Raw genomic sequence first — 15,340 nt, 5'->3', positions numbered from 1 at the left:
AGTTAATCTATTCGCCTACTTTCAAGATAAGATTGACAAGTTTGACAACCTATCAATAGCGCCATTTACATGGAATGTTTTTCCGATCGTATCCGATCACTAAATAAACTGATCCACGTTCACTCGTATACATGGGCCAAGCATTAAGCTGATTACAATATCACCTGTACCGAAGTGGGCCGATAAGAGTGGCGCAGTGGGCCGCGTCGAGTGGTCCGACCGGCCCACTTCGGTACCGGGCTCCCGATGGCCAGTCCGCCACTGGCTGTAAGTGATGAAAGTGGGGGATGTTGGCTTATCAGGCGCCCGCAGCTCACAGCCAAAGTGAGAGTGTGAGAGCGAGAGAGCGAGCAAGGGAGAGAGAGAGAGAGGGCGCACCGGTACCGGCGCTGTTGTTATTAGAATGTGGTGCTAGCTGCGCTAACGGATATAAGAAGTAGATGTTTCTACAACCAGAGTGGAGGAGAGCTCTTCTGTCAGACTGAGAGGCTCAGTGAGTAAGGACTCTGAGTGTTTAGATAGCTAATTTTAGTCTACGTTATCTCAGTGGGTCTCAAACAAATATGTGTTTACCAAGGCACTCCTTTATAATTATTAGGATAAATAAAAACAGGTTTGAAATCATTCCAATGAGGACAGTAAACCAAAAATATCGTTTAAAATTGGAGAGATACAAAAATATGCATAAATAAATAAATGTTAACTGGTAAAATAAGATATAAATGAACAACAAAAATAAAATAAGTTACATTTATTTGTTATTGGCTATGGTAGGTTATTGGTTGTGTTCATATTATTTGATTATTAAAATGTAAACCGATCTTTTTCATATGGGTGTTTAGAGTTGTACCCCCTAGATCAGGTCTCTAGTAATTGTGTGCTCAAAGTGCACCAGATTGAAGCATTTTACTTTAAAATGTTCAATACCCCCGGACCCCCCTAGAGGATGTGACGTCCACCCCCCAATTAAAACATGTTCATACAATACTGAATACATTTGAAGCCATTTTGACGTATATTACCTATGTCAATAAGTTTCTGTTTTTGTAGTGTATTTGTCTTTTGTAGAGATTTTTTATTTATTCTTTATATATAAAATTTCGCCTAAAATCTCACCTAGGGCAGCAAATTGGCTAGAACCAGCCCTGGTACTAGGCCTCAAGAGCCTTTCTTGTGCTGGCAGACACATAGAAACAAATTGGCGGGGCGCACTTCGCACGCGCACACTAAAAAATTACACGCGCTCCGCGCTCACATTATGCTGGGCCCACGTGCCTTAGCACCGCTGCTATGACTCCATCCTAGGGGAAACACTGAAGTATCATCACTGAGCGATCAGAACTCGTGACAGGGGAAGCAAAACCAGACCACACACGACGTAGCTTTATGTAGCAAAAAACTGAGATATGCTCACCTTTTGCTGTTATTCTGATCAAAAGTTGTGTTCAATGGCATTAAAACGAGAAACGCGGCTGAAGGTTAATCCATAGGTTAATCCAATGTGTCTGTCACTTTGAAAAAATTATTGATAATCAATTTTTACGTCAAAAACTGAGTTTTCATAGTAGCTGCTAATGATAGCTTCCAGAGTGTATAACAGCTTCCTGTTTTGGGTATTCTGGCTACGAGTCACTCTCACTCACGTGTTGAAGCGGTTCACTGCTGATTACTACGCACCCCCCGCGCGCGCGGGCCAAATATCCGAATATACGCTGCTGATTACTACCGAATATCCGGAGCCCAAAAAATGGTATTCGGGACAGCCCTACTTCATATGGGTATGCAGTCCACAGTGGCGGCGCCAGCGTATGGCTGGGGTAGGCTACAGCCATACCGAGAAATGGCTTAGCCCCACCTTAGCCCCACCATGAAAAATGATCTTGAAGTAAGCAAATTCAATTAAATAATAAGCAAAATGCTAAATGTTGAGAACACGGCTTGCGAATATATATTTGTGTGTCGTGTCCACCACACACAAACTGATCCTGCTGTAACAACAAGTGCACGTTACTGATGCAATATGGTTGAGACCATTCGGGCTTATGCTAGAAGAGGGGTGCAAGGAATAGTCTAAGTAGTGGGGGAGTTTTATACACTAAAAAGGTGTGGAAATTCTCTGGCGTTATAATATCAGCGCGGCTGCGGTCAGATCATAATGCCTCCGAATGCAATTTGAATAGACCTACAGCCAATCAGAGCAACGAAACGTTGGGTCTACGTCATGCATTACTGATTGAGATCAATCGGAACCGCCATTCAGTATCCTCATCATGTACTATCATACGTCACGTTCACAGTGATCCCTTTTTATTTACTTCAAGACAAATGTGCCGTTTTATTTCATACAGTTCTATTTTGATTGAGACTGGGAAATAATCTAAACCTCAAGTGTGGCGTTTCACTGTCAAGGGGGGGCGATATAGCGTGTATGTAATTACATTGCAAATACTGACTTGAGCCCCACCACTGTATGGGTTAGCCCTACCATAGATTACCCAAGAAAAATACTCTGGCAGTCCAGAAGAGATTCCATGAGAATAAGCCAATGACTTTGCCCTCCAGTCCAGTGTTGTCGTTCAGAACAGCTATTAAAAGATGTTTACTTCGTGAAAACCAGGGCATCAGTCAATATGGTTAGAGCTAAATATAGAACCAGTAATGAAGTCATTCATATTGGTTGTTATGAGGCAACAGTACTTGAGTTTTAATGTCTCCAACTGTGTTTGTACATGAGGCAGGGTGATAATAAGCCTTGTCACTGGGATTCAAGTATGTAGTGCAACTGCTGTGCCTGATTAGAACAATTAAAAAAGGGATATGAAGCTGTTTCTGTTTGCATCTGTAATGAGTTTGGTTTCAAAACACAAAAACACAAAGAGTGTGAGAACAAGCCATCCTCCTTCACTAAATAATGATGTCAACCATCTCATAGATGGCATCAGATTCACTGTCCAACACGGTGTAACAATCCCCAAGACTCATGTCTCACACCTCCTGCAGTTGAAAGAAATGTGTCAGGGAGAGCAGCACAGTTTCTGACACACCAGCACAACACACACTCCAAGCCTTTCATTTCCAGGCCAGACTTTAAAAGAAGAGGCAATTTTTACAATCACGAAATAAGATGCTCACACGAAGAAGCAATAACAGTGTTGGAGTGTGAACTAAAGCAGCTACAATTAATTTTGTACACTATATAGAGGCCGATTAATTATCTCTCTAGAGTGTAAGTAGAACTATTTGTTGTGGAGCTTTGCAGATATGTGTGGTATCGTGTGGTCTGAATTCGCCAAACACGGCTAAGTGCGGAAATTGCGGGACGCACTCTTCAAAGTGCTAGTTTCTCAAAGAGCTTATTGTCTTCTCATGTGTTGTGAATTATTAAATGGGTGACCCATATTATCTTGTCTTAGATGGGTTGGTAGAGCAGTGGAACAGTGACACTGCAGAGTTGTTGCGGTTTCTCTTGAACGCCACATCTTAAATTAAAAGGGAGCTTTGTCCGATCCACGGAGAGAGCTTTGATTACAGAAGACAAATAAACAGACCCAGATTTAATTAGAACTGAACAAAAAAGAATATGAGATTTTTTTTTAATCCAACTGGCAAATTTAGAAATGGAGATCAAACAGAGTGTTATCTTCGAGGGAAGTGGAAAGAAACAAAACCAAAATTGGATTATACATGACATGCTATTGCTTACACATTCCAATTCAATAGAGCTGCATATAACGGGCTTGTAATAAATCAATTGATCATGTAATCTATTAAATGTAAAAGAATAAGGAAAATTAAGTAGAAGTTACCATTAGAACAAAATGGACACCAAGTATAAAAAGTTAAAATACTGGTTTGTTTTACTGAAAAGTGTTTGATTAAATATTAGATACTGATTAATTCATGGGTAAGCAGTAGGGGTGTAACGGTACACGTACCGAAATTATTCGGTACGGGCCCTTCGGTTCGGTACACGTGTGTACCGAAGTGTACCGAACGACTATAACGTTAAACGCAAAAAATTGAGAACGTGAACAACTTCTTGGAAGTAATCTCAGGTGCTGCGTCGCAGCATTCAGAGTAATTTGCTCACATTGGGTTCAACGCGTCATAGAGCGAGCAAGTCATTTCATTGGACGAGAGGCATACTATGAGAGCTGGTCAGAGGGATGCGTTCAAATTTAGTCAGTAATTTGAGGAACTGTCGAAATGGCGAACGCAGATCAAGTTGACCTCGAAAATCCTCCAGCATCATTGAAGTCTCCGGTTTGGGAACATTTTGGTTTCGCAGTTACGTACAAGGATGACGGACAAAGACAGGTGGACCGAACCAAAGCTGTTTGTCGGCATTGTTCAACTAACATTGGTTACGCGGCTGGCAATTCATCAAACTTGCACACTCATTTGAAAAGGCATCACCCGGACGTGAATATCACCGGTACCAAAAGACTGAAGTGCAAACCAAACTCCCACTAGCATTTAAGCCTCCACCACTCGCAACAAGTTCAGACCGAGCCAAAGCTATTACAAACGCCAAATATCCTTATGTTGCCATGTTAGCAAAGCGCTACCTGGCTGTATCTGCTACCTCTGTCCCTAGAGAGGGTGTTCTCCACAGCAGGAGACATTGTTGGTGCCAGCAGATCTGCCCTTTCAGCAAGCAATGTGGACAAGTTCATCTTTCTTTAAAAAAACATGAACATACAATGACAAGCAAGTCATAATGCCAAACTGGCTGCTTAGGTACTAGTACAGTACAGTTCAAATACAGATTATTTCAGTTCATCGAAAAGCTGCACCTTAATGTTTATTTTATTATATTTTGTATTTATTTGAGTGAATATTCACAGTTTAATAATAATTAAAAAACAAAAACGAATAGTTTATGTTTTGTGAGTACTAGTCGGTACTAGTACAGTAAAGTTCAAATACAGATTATTTCAGTTCATCGAAATGCTGCACCTTAATGTTTATTTTATTATATTTTGTATTTATTTGAGTGAATACATTATTCACAGTTTAATAATAATTTGAAAAAAATACGTTATGTTTTGTGATAATTTTTTCTGCTGTACCGAAAACGTACCGAACCGAACCGTGACCTAAAAACCGAGGTACGTACCGAACCGAAATGTTTGTGAACCGTTACACCCCTAGTAAGCAGTATTTTGCTGTTGGAAGTAGACATAGTTTAAACAGCTGTATACAGTTACAGCAAATAGTGTAGCCAAGTGGTACCTGAACTACAGTATAGGGCCACCATAAAGGGTCAGCCATTAAATCTAAGGGGTCATTTTTTTGTACTTGGGAGTGAATCTTTATTTTTTTGTGAAATATTGGATATTTTCACCTTAAAAGGTGGGGTAGGTAAGTTTGAGAAACCGGCTTGAGATACACTTTTTGTGATATTCCATGGAATGCTCTTAACATCCAGATAGCAATGAATATCTTAAGTGCTTTGACAAAAAATCCATTAAAAAAAAAGGTAATCTGTGGAAGCCGTAGCGCTGTAAAAAGCACGACCAATCATTTGAGCCGGCCCGGCTAAAATAACTGGATGGCCTATCTGCCTGTCAGCCTTCCATCTGTGCACAAACTTATCTCGTGCCCTCATTGGTCATGTGTGCGTTTGTGTGTGTTGGAGGAGGGGCTCTGTAAGGAAGTGGCAGATTTTCTCCGGCTGTGTATTTTCAAATTCTAGCGCACTCGAGCTGGTTTCTCCAAAATGACCTACCCCACCTTTAATCTGCGTGGAATAGTCATTTAGATGACACAATGTCAAATTAGAGGGAATGGTTTCTTTGGTGGAGCTGCTAACAGCCTAAAGACATCTGAAATACAACAAGGGGCCACGACTAGACAATGTTTTTGTGAAGGGTTACAAGCCAAAAACATTCTGTTGAATTGTTTTTTTAGAATAATTATTTTTCCTTTCTAGAAAATTATCTGAAATGTAGTGGCTTAAAAGTCAAACGTAGCAGACAATGGAAACACTCAAGTAGAGTTCAAGTACCTGAAGATACATACTTCAGTCAATGCGCTTAGTAACTTTAGACCCCTCCATTCTCGCAAATTGTAAGCCTATCTCCCAGCTACCTTTTTTACCTAAAGCCCTGGAGCGAGTAGTCTATGTCCAGCTACAGTCGTTCTTAACCACGCATGGCATCCATGAAAAGTTTCAGTCTGACTTCAAACCCATGCACAGCACTGAAACAGCCTTTTTAAGAGTTTTTAATGATCTGCTCCTAGCTGCCGACTCAGGTAGCCCAGCTGTCTTGGTGCCGTTAGACCTGACAGCTGCCTTTGACACTGCAGACCATAGCATCCTGTTGTCACGGCTTGAACAGTCCGCAGGCATCACGCACTTGCATGATTCAGGTCCTACCTGACAGACTGTAGCTTCTCAGTGCAGCTAGGTACCTTCTCCTCTGCTAAAGCCCCTCTTACCTGTGGGGTTCCCCAAGGCTCGATTCTGAGCCCCACCTTTAAGGTTAGTTTTTTTTAATCGAAAAATGTCGGAACACAGCGATTTCAGCTTCTCAAATAAGAAGTTTCCTGCTTTTCGCCATCATAATAGAGTCAAAATGCTTGGTCTTTTGACAACAAAAAAAACGTGGGGTAGACATTTTTAACAATTTTCTGACCAAGCAATTAATAGAGACAAATATCCGTCAAATGAATGGTTAATCAAGATAACAGTTAGTTGTAGGCCTATGTTACAGCAATGGCTGTGAATTTATCTAAAATAGTGAGATAAAGACGAAAACAGCTGTACCATGTGGTTATGTGGTTGTCGACAATCAAGTGTTCATTAACAGTTACTATGTCCAAAACAAATACTGTTAAAATACTAAGCCACTGTGTCTATTCAACGGTGTTAGCCTCGGTATAAAGACAAGAAAGGGACGAAGACATCAAAACAAACAAAATGTGCATCTGCAGGCAGCCTCAGCACCTGCCTTCCTCTTTACTGCTTTGAAAGAAGATTCTCAAGAGACGCATTAATGAAACTATACAGAGGGAAATGCTGCTGAAGGATGGCAGTTTTATAGCTACTGCTGCTGTTGTGCTCGCTGTATTTCATTATAGACCACTTCCAGCTTTGAAACAGGTGGCAATCTCTTCTAGACCTGTAAATCAAGACTACAAACAAGCTAAACACATCAGACCTCCAGGGGAGATTGTGAGGCTTTCAAGTGGTTCTCAGATCAAATATTGATCATGATGAGGGAGGGACCCTGGAATAAAAATAAGCAAACCGGAGTTAAGCACTTTCACAAGTCTATTTTTGGGTCCTCAAAGGGGGAAAATACAAGTGATGCAACCATATTGTTCTGCTTACTGCAGAACAATATCTTATCTCCAGAACTTATCTCCAGAACATAAAAATCTCCTGGCAAACAACAAGACAGCTCACTATTCTACATCTCAGGACCAGGTTCAGGTCAAACAGCATCCAACAATGTGTGAAATGTGTATTAAAAAGTCCTGTCATGGCAGTCAGAGATGAATAACCTGCTTTAGGGAATGCAGGAGTGCCACAGTGTCATACCTGCATGGGCAAACACACTGGACTGGAAAACCTTTTGAGAGCTAAAGTCCCCCTCCATGCATTTGACACCCATTCCAACATACCTCTCATTGGATTCTTGATCCACAAGATGCCCCCGATAAGGTGAGGAGATTGACCGAGCATCCCGAGTCACTTTTCCCACCTCTACTGTCTGGAGCGAGTTACTGACCATCACGGGCACACCACGCCAGAGGAGCAGCCTCAACCGGACTGGTCTTGTGGTGGAACAAGCTGAGCGCACGATTATTATCTATAAGACAAATGATCATAAAGAGGCTCCAGGGGCTTCAGTATCTTCCAGAGAACAGTGTGCACGGCGCGGCCAGAGATTATTATGCTAAAGTAGTGCACGCTCCTCGGTCACAGACCTGTTAACCATTGGTGTTTGTCTCCAACACTTACGACCAGCGCGCACACACTCAGTAACAATATAAAAGAAAGAGGCTGCGCGTTAACACTAGGTGTTATGGTGCGCCATTAGAGTGAATACCAGCGGTGTATCATTTCATTGTACAGTGTAATAAAAGGAGAAGACAGTGTTCGTAATGCGGCTGCAACATCACCTAAACACAGGCGTCAGCACAGGTGAACCTACGGTGTCTGTGTTGAGCCGTGTTACACCGTAAAACAGCTGCTAATTATCACGATAACTACACCTGTTTGTCTGTTTCAAACGAACACAAAACGGAAGTGGTGTCGTAGGCAGGACAAGGTGAAGCAGTCTTACCTTCGACAGCCATAGCGCTGCTACTCCACAGAGAAATATCAAAGTGAACGCTCTCGCATTGTACCTTGTTTGGCGTGTTATCATCACTTTGCTGCGGGCAAGCCGGAGCGCACACAGCTGCAGCCGCCGCCGCCGCGCCTCAAAGCATCCTGGGAAGTGGAGGCGCAGCGCTTTCTGGGATTTGAGGGAAAGCAAGCTTCATCAGTTTTGAAGGCAGAACAGTTTGGAAGCACATCTTTCTGTATCCCTCACACAAAGACACACTAATGGAAAATCCTCACAATAAAGCACACAAAATGTCTCTATGTGAGCAAAAGGCAAGCAAATAGCATGAACATGAACGCCGTTTTGATACATCTAGTAGGCTAATTTAAGCAGGTTATTTGAGAAACCAGCCGAAATATAGAAACCAGAATATCACCAGATCTGGATCATATTCTAGCCAGACAGTGTAAGAAAACTACCACTTAATGTTATAGTTCAACATCTTGGAAAATAAGAGCTATAGAAGACACTGTGTTTGTGCAAATCCGTGTATCTACCGTACAATTATTTTTCTTTATTAAACACGTAAACGGAAGAGCGTCTGAGTCGTTTTTGCTTTATGCTTCTTACCTTACTAAATGGTCAAATGGTCCTTGGAGCGAGAGGCGGGGCGAAACTCACCGAAGTGATTTCAAAACAAAAGCACTCGTTTGCTAAAATCACACTTTGAATCACTACAGTATCCTGCTGAAGGACCGGTGATTATTATAAACAAGGGGAATTTAGCGATCACAACGAAAACGGCCAAGACACATATTGAGCCCAGAAAATGGATGTTATTAAGGGCTGTAAATATAATAAGCCTCTGTCTAAAATGGACAACATTGTTAGGAGATTTAAACTATACAGCTTACAGCGGTTCTGCACTGCGGTCACTCAGCCGCCTCTCGAGTTTGTTTTTTTCAAATCAGCTGCTCTTCATTGTTCCTGCTATATTCAATGAGTGATACACATATTTGTTACCACAAGTTCTTAAGGAAACTGACACTGTTGGACTCGGTTCTAGTTTGACTTCTACCAGAAATAAAAATGTACTGTGTACTTTGTGAGTAATCTCTGTCAATGTTCCCTCCTGAGAACCAGAATGCTATTTTTAATAAGCGTTAAAAAACCTTTCTTCATGAGACTGATATTGTTGGACTGAGTATTTTTAAGAGGATGGTAGACTTGATATCAGCAATATTTCCAGTCAGTAGCCTACTCCGGCGGCAGCATTTTACACCTTGGAAAGTCTTTAGAGTCTATAGCCTGGATAGCTGGTCTATCCTGCAGCACACTGACACACTGTCACTCTGGTTGGCTTCTTATGAAGCTGCTGTCTTTTGATATATAAATATTCCTCTGCCGCTAGTTCATGTATGTCAGTCAATAGAGCTTCGAAAAATGTGTCAAATTCAACAAAAAATATTTTGTGAGTGAAGGCCATATCTAAATTATAGATGGTTTGATTGTGTAATTACAAGGTGAGAGAAAAATAAATCCACATCCTCCTATGAAACGTATTTTATTTCCTATTCCATGTTATATTTATACTTACTTGCATTAGAACATTTGCATGTTGAACTATATGCTGGATATCTTCCCCAGCCTCAAGGAAATACAATAAAATAAATTGATTCAAAAAAAAAATTTAAATCATAAAAATGTATAAATTAATAATGTTGTGTGCAAACATTTCAAATTTAAATATAAAATGAAATTTACTTTTGAAATGATTTCTCACAAAAACCTTTCGAAATTATAGTAAATTATTAAAAAAGTTTTAGTCAATACGTTTTTCTGCCTAAAATAGTTGAAATTGAACGTAAACTATATGAAACACCAGATGCATGGCAATTAACCCATGTTTGCCCGCTATTTAAATTGACTTTGGTTACTTAAAAATATTGATATTATATATATATATATAGCCTATAATTTGTGTAGTCTTTCTGAACACTTTTTCAAAAAAATACTGCAAATTAAGAATATTTGAAATGTTCTGCACAGAGAGTGCCCTAATTTACAGCAGTTGAAAAGATTTGTGAAAGGATAAATTCTTCATGGGCTTCCATGGCTCTGGGTATTTTATGGTTGCTTGTATTATCCTCATATAGTGGTTTGTTTAAATAACTAGTGACATTTTAATAAATATTGCAAAAAAGGGCTCCAAAAAAAGGCATATAACCTGGCCTGCTTAGCCAGTGTGTATTTCTTCAAGCACCACAAGATTCATAGTTTATAAACAATTCTGGGCCATTGATTGTGTTATTTCTCCAAACACATACAGTAAAAATACCTGTTTTGAAGGCTTAAAATGGTGCAAGAAAAGGACTTTACATTGTATTATACTTAAAGACAGGACTATTCAGTTAAGAGAAGAGAAAAAGGAAAGCAAATTGTTATAATGGGTGATGTAACATTAATGACAGACATAATATGAGGTCCTTGGCACTCAGACTTTAGAGGGGTCATTTTGTGATCATGGGGCATCACCCTTACAGCATCAGGACAATATCATATGGAGTCAGAGACTGGAAGTGTGCTGGAGGCGTTGACTGGGACTGATGGAAGGATGAGGCTGATGAGACTGAAGAATCTGAGAGGAATGAACTAGCGGCAGAGGAATACTTATATATTAAAAGACAGCAGCTTCATAAGAAGCCAACCAGAGTGACAGAGTGTGTCAGTGTGCTGAAGGATAGACCAGCTATCCAGGCCAGTCTCTATAGACTTTCCAAGGTGTAAAAATACTGCTGCCGGAGTACTGAATGGAAATATTGCTGATATCATGTATACCATATCCTCTTAAAATACTCTGTCCAACAATATCAGTCTCATGAAGAAAGGTTTTTTAACGCTTATTCAAAATAGCAGAGAAACATGCATTCTGGTTCTCAGGAGGGGACATTAACAGAGGATTGTTGGAAAAGTACACAGTAAGTACTTCATAGTACTTGTGGGGGTAGTTTCACTAGTACTGAGTCCAACAGAATCAATCTCACGAAGAACTAATGGCAACAAAAAAGAATTCCCTCATCAAACTTCGCAGAAGTGGCTTGATTTTGTTCTCAGCAGGGGACTTTGACAGAGTATTTCTCAAAAAATACACAGTAAAAGTACTTCTATGTATTGTAAGTAGTAGGCTAATACAAAGTCAAACAGTATCAATTTCATTAAGAACTAATGGTAAAATTATATTTGTATCATTCATCAAAGACAGCAGAAAACATGCATTATATGGAGGCGGGGCTGGACTGGGACTGCAAATCAGCCCTGGCATTTGGACCCAGACCGGCCCAAATCCATAAAACAAACGAATAGTAGCGGTTCCTGACAAGAAGAATAACTCAGTATAATTAAAAAAAAAACTATTATTATCCTTTTTACGTACCAGGGGCAAACAAAACTAATATACCACAAGTATGTGTAACTATCAATCATTAGAGATTAGACCTTCAAACCCTCTCACAAAGCGAACAGTGACCGAGCACTAATAGGGGGGTCTGGGGGGGTCTGGGGGGGTATGCCCCCCCCCCCCCCCAGAAGAAAAGTTTTAAAAATAACCCCTTAAATTATGACTTCTAGTGAATGTAGGGGGGGGGGGCTATAGTGCCCTGCCTCCCCTTTCTATGACAACACAATAGAGATAGGACCAGATGAGTCTACAGGATGAGTCGACGACATCTTTCTTGGGCTGGTTTCTCCCACAGATTGACCCTCTGATATGACTCCCTGATAAACACTGCTATGTCATTGATTAGGTTGAAAAGTGTTCCACATTCAATGACAGTTTGGAGGTTTCAGCCAGGACAAGATTAAGAACATGAGCATAGCACCACACATGGACATGAGTGGGTGACTGGGAGGTCATCAGTGCAGAAAATCCTTTGTACCGGCCTTGCATATTGGATGCTCCATCTGTTGCATTACCTATACACATGCCCTTGTCCAGTTTCAGATGCTCGAAGACCTCTGAGAGCAAGTTCACAAAGTATTGTCCGGTGGATGCATGGCACTTCACTAAAGCCACAAGCCTCTCTTGCACAGTCTCATTGACATATCTTAAGATTACTGAACACTGATCCTGAGAAGTTATGTCTTGTGTTGTGTCCAGCTGAACAGAAAACATTCCGGCCTTCTGGACATCACTGGAGATACTTTCTTTGATTAGACTACCAACAGTTTCTATTATGGAGTTAACAGTAGTTTTGGAGAGTAGAGGGATGAGAGACCCTCTACCTTTTGTTCCACTGGATTGGTGCAATTTCTTGCTCTTCTCTACGCAATCATCCAGATGCTCATTTAAGCAGACATCATACTTTCCTAATAAAAGGATGAGCTCCAAAAAGTTACCGTGGTCCACGGTGTTGTCAGCTAGCATATATGCTCCCTCATTCTCCACCTGCCTGCACTTTCACCACATCCACCACACGCTCCAAAACCTGACGTCTCTTTCGGACTTGTTCCCTATGAGCAGACATCTGACTGCCAGCAAACATGCTTTCGATGTCTGCTTTAGAGCACCGTAAGAAAAAAGCTTCAGCACAGGTTGAATGTGTAATGCTCTTTTCGTGCTCCTCTGTACGCTGGTGTGCGTGCCTCCAATCTGACATTCCAGTTATAAATGTGCCAGTGTCAGTCCTCTTTCCAAATGCCAGACATACAAAACAAAACAACATATGACGTCCCTTGCAATATATAAGCCACTTTCTGCTGGTGCCATCTTTACAGGTGAATACCTTCTGCACAACTGGATTTCTGGTATGTTGTTGTGGGTGCTGTTCTAAAAACATCTGTAACATAGATGGCTCGGGGCGGGCAAAGTAATCTATGTCCTCCTGGCTCAACACAATGATATAAAATTAATGGATTCCCTGATAGAGGTCCATACAAATAGGCATTGACATAACAATACCACACAGTTAATGGTCAAAACTACATGTGTGCCTCCATTTTTTATTTATTTCTATATTATTCATTCTATATATTGTCAATCAAAACTGACTATAAACATTGACTATAAACAAAAACAAAAGCTGACTATAAACATTTTTTTCAGGTCCCAAAAGACCACTGTTGCCCTTATAACCAAATAAGTAAATAAACTAAACAAAACAAGCTGCCAGCTGACAGTAATTGTTCATGAATGGTGGTTAACAAAATAATGACATTCTTTCAATGAGACAACGTTACAGAGTCCCATTAAGCTATATTTTAACTTGCCAGGGAAAACCTAAAAAAGCCAGCTTACTAGCTTGTAGGCTAACGAATGTTTCTCTTATAATATTTGTCTTATTAGTGCTTCATCAAGGAGATATTAATGGGTTCCAGAACTACAGAGTATCATAACCTTAATAATAATATTTTCCTAATTGTCTTAGCTTCTGCTTACCGCGAGTTCTCCTCCCTCTCCCCACTCGCGCTGATCTCTCTCCCTCTCATCATCTTCCTCACCACCAATATCGGCCACGGGTGCTGAAGATGGACCTGCACCTGTACTAAACATGTCGGTTATTTTGACACAAGCGGCAGCATCAGCACGGCCTGCTTTGTTCTTGCCCGCAATTGTTCTGCTCCCCCTTTTCGCTTGGCCTTCGCCTTCTCCATTTTTAACTCGAACTTTTTTTTTTCTCGAAAAAAAAGGCAGTTTGGCTTTAACGGCCGGCTCACCTCCTGGGGGCGTGATTTAATGATGCACACCGAGCGGCCCAAAGGGGGAGGTGATTAAAGATTTGATTGGGCCGGTCCAGTGTCAATTACTAAAAACATTTAAACAGAGGGCCAATTTACCCGTCTTATGGGCCGGGACTTCAGAAAAAAAAAAAAAATGACGTGTCGGCCCAAAAGGCACGTCGGCCCACCGGGAAAATGCCCGGTATGCCAGATGGCCAGTCCAGCCCTGTATACGAGGGGACTCTGACAGAGGATTACTCACAAAGTAGCCTACACAGTAAAAGTACTTCATTTTATTTCTGGTAGAAGTCAAACTAGAACCGAGTCCAACAGTGTCAGTTTCCTTAAGAACTTGTGGTAACAAATATTTGTATCACTGGTCAGGAACAATGAAGAGCAGCTGATTTGAAAAAACAAACTCGAGAGGCGGCGGAGTGACCACAGTGCAGAACCGCTGTATAGTTTAAATCTCCTAACAATGTTGTCCATTTTAGACGTATGCTTATTATATTTACAGCCCTTAATAACACCCATTTTCTGGGCTCAATATGTGTCTTGGCCGTTTTCGTTGTGATCGCTAAATTCCCCCTTATAATAATCACCGGTCCTTCAGCATGATACTGTAGTGATTCAAAGTGTGATTTTAGCAAACGAGTGCTTTTGTTTTGAAATCACTTCCGTGAGTTTCGCCCCGCCCCTCGCTCCAAGGACCATTTGACCATTTAGTAAGGTCAAAAGCAAAAAGCAAAAACGCCTCTCAGACGCACTTCCGTTTACGTGTTTAATAAAGAAAAACAATTGGACGGTAGATACACAGATTTGTGCAGTATGAAGCTGGAGTCAACAACTGATTAGCATACAGTAGCTCACTGGGAACAGGTGGGGAAAATAGGAAACAGCTACTGTATGCTGGCTATGTTGAAGGAAACATTAAAATCACCTCCCATAAACTCTAAAGCTTGCTTATCAAAGGGTTTTTATCTTGCTTCAAGTATTTATCTACAGGGCATAGTGTAACATCATAAAACCTGTCTGCCATTATCTGTAAGTTCCCGAATATTAAGATTTGTTGATGAACATGTTGTTTGCAACCCCCTTGCTACAAGCAATACAATTGCTTCTTTTTTACAATGACTACATCTTAATGTGCATACAATAAATGCCAGGTCATCAAACTGACAGCTGCAGTAGAGGTTGTACATCTTCTTTAGAAGAAAAGGAAACAAACTTTAATTAAACATGCAGCTTCCTGTCAGTTGATGTTATTATTGTGTGTGTTATCTGTCCATGTGCGATGTTGCTGATACTGAAGGTCAGCACATATATGAGCTTTACCAAAAACA

General features: G+C 40.8%; 1 protein-coding gene across 5 annotated transcripts in view; it reads right to left on the bottom strand.

Moving 5' to 3' along the window:
* samd12 (sterile alpha motif domain containing 12) overlaps window positions 1–8,982 on the bottom strand; it is a 146,291-nt gene extending 137,309 nt beyond the window's left edge. The window contains exons 1-3 of one of the 5 annotated variants that reach the window (XM_034210424.1): window positions 8,913–8,982; window positions 8,298–8,471; window positions 7,633–7,820 (exon numbers count right to left, since the gene is read on the bottom strand). In XM_034210424.1, the coding sequence (XP_034066315.1) occupies window positions 7,633–7,693 (61 nt within the window). In that variant the 5' untranslated portion in view covers window positions 7,694–7,820; window positions 8,298–8,471; window positions 8,913–8,982. Of the gene's footprint in view, window positions 1–7,632; window positions 7,821–8,133; window positions 8,157–8,297; window positions 8,472–8,912 lie in introns of those variants that run through there. The other 4 variants (XM_034210425.1, XM_034210428.1, XM_034210426.1 and 1 more) reach the window with 4 other exon arrangements.
* Window positions 8,983–15,340: the final 6,358 nt, after the last annotated feature.

The sequence above is a fragment of the Gymnodraco acuticeps genome, unplaced genomic scaffold, assembly GCF_902827175.1.
Source record: "Gymnodraco acuticeps unplaced genomic scaffold, fGymAcu1.1, whole genome shotgun sequence".
NCBI lineage: Eukaryota > Metazoa > Chordata > Actinopteri > Perciformes > Bathydraconidae > Gymnodraco > Gymnodraco acuticeps.
This window is presented reverse-complemented; position numbering and strand designations above follow the sequence as displayed.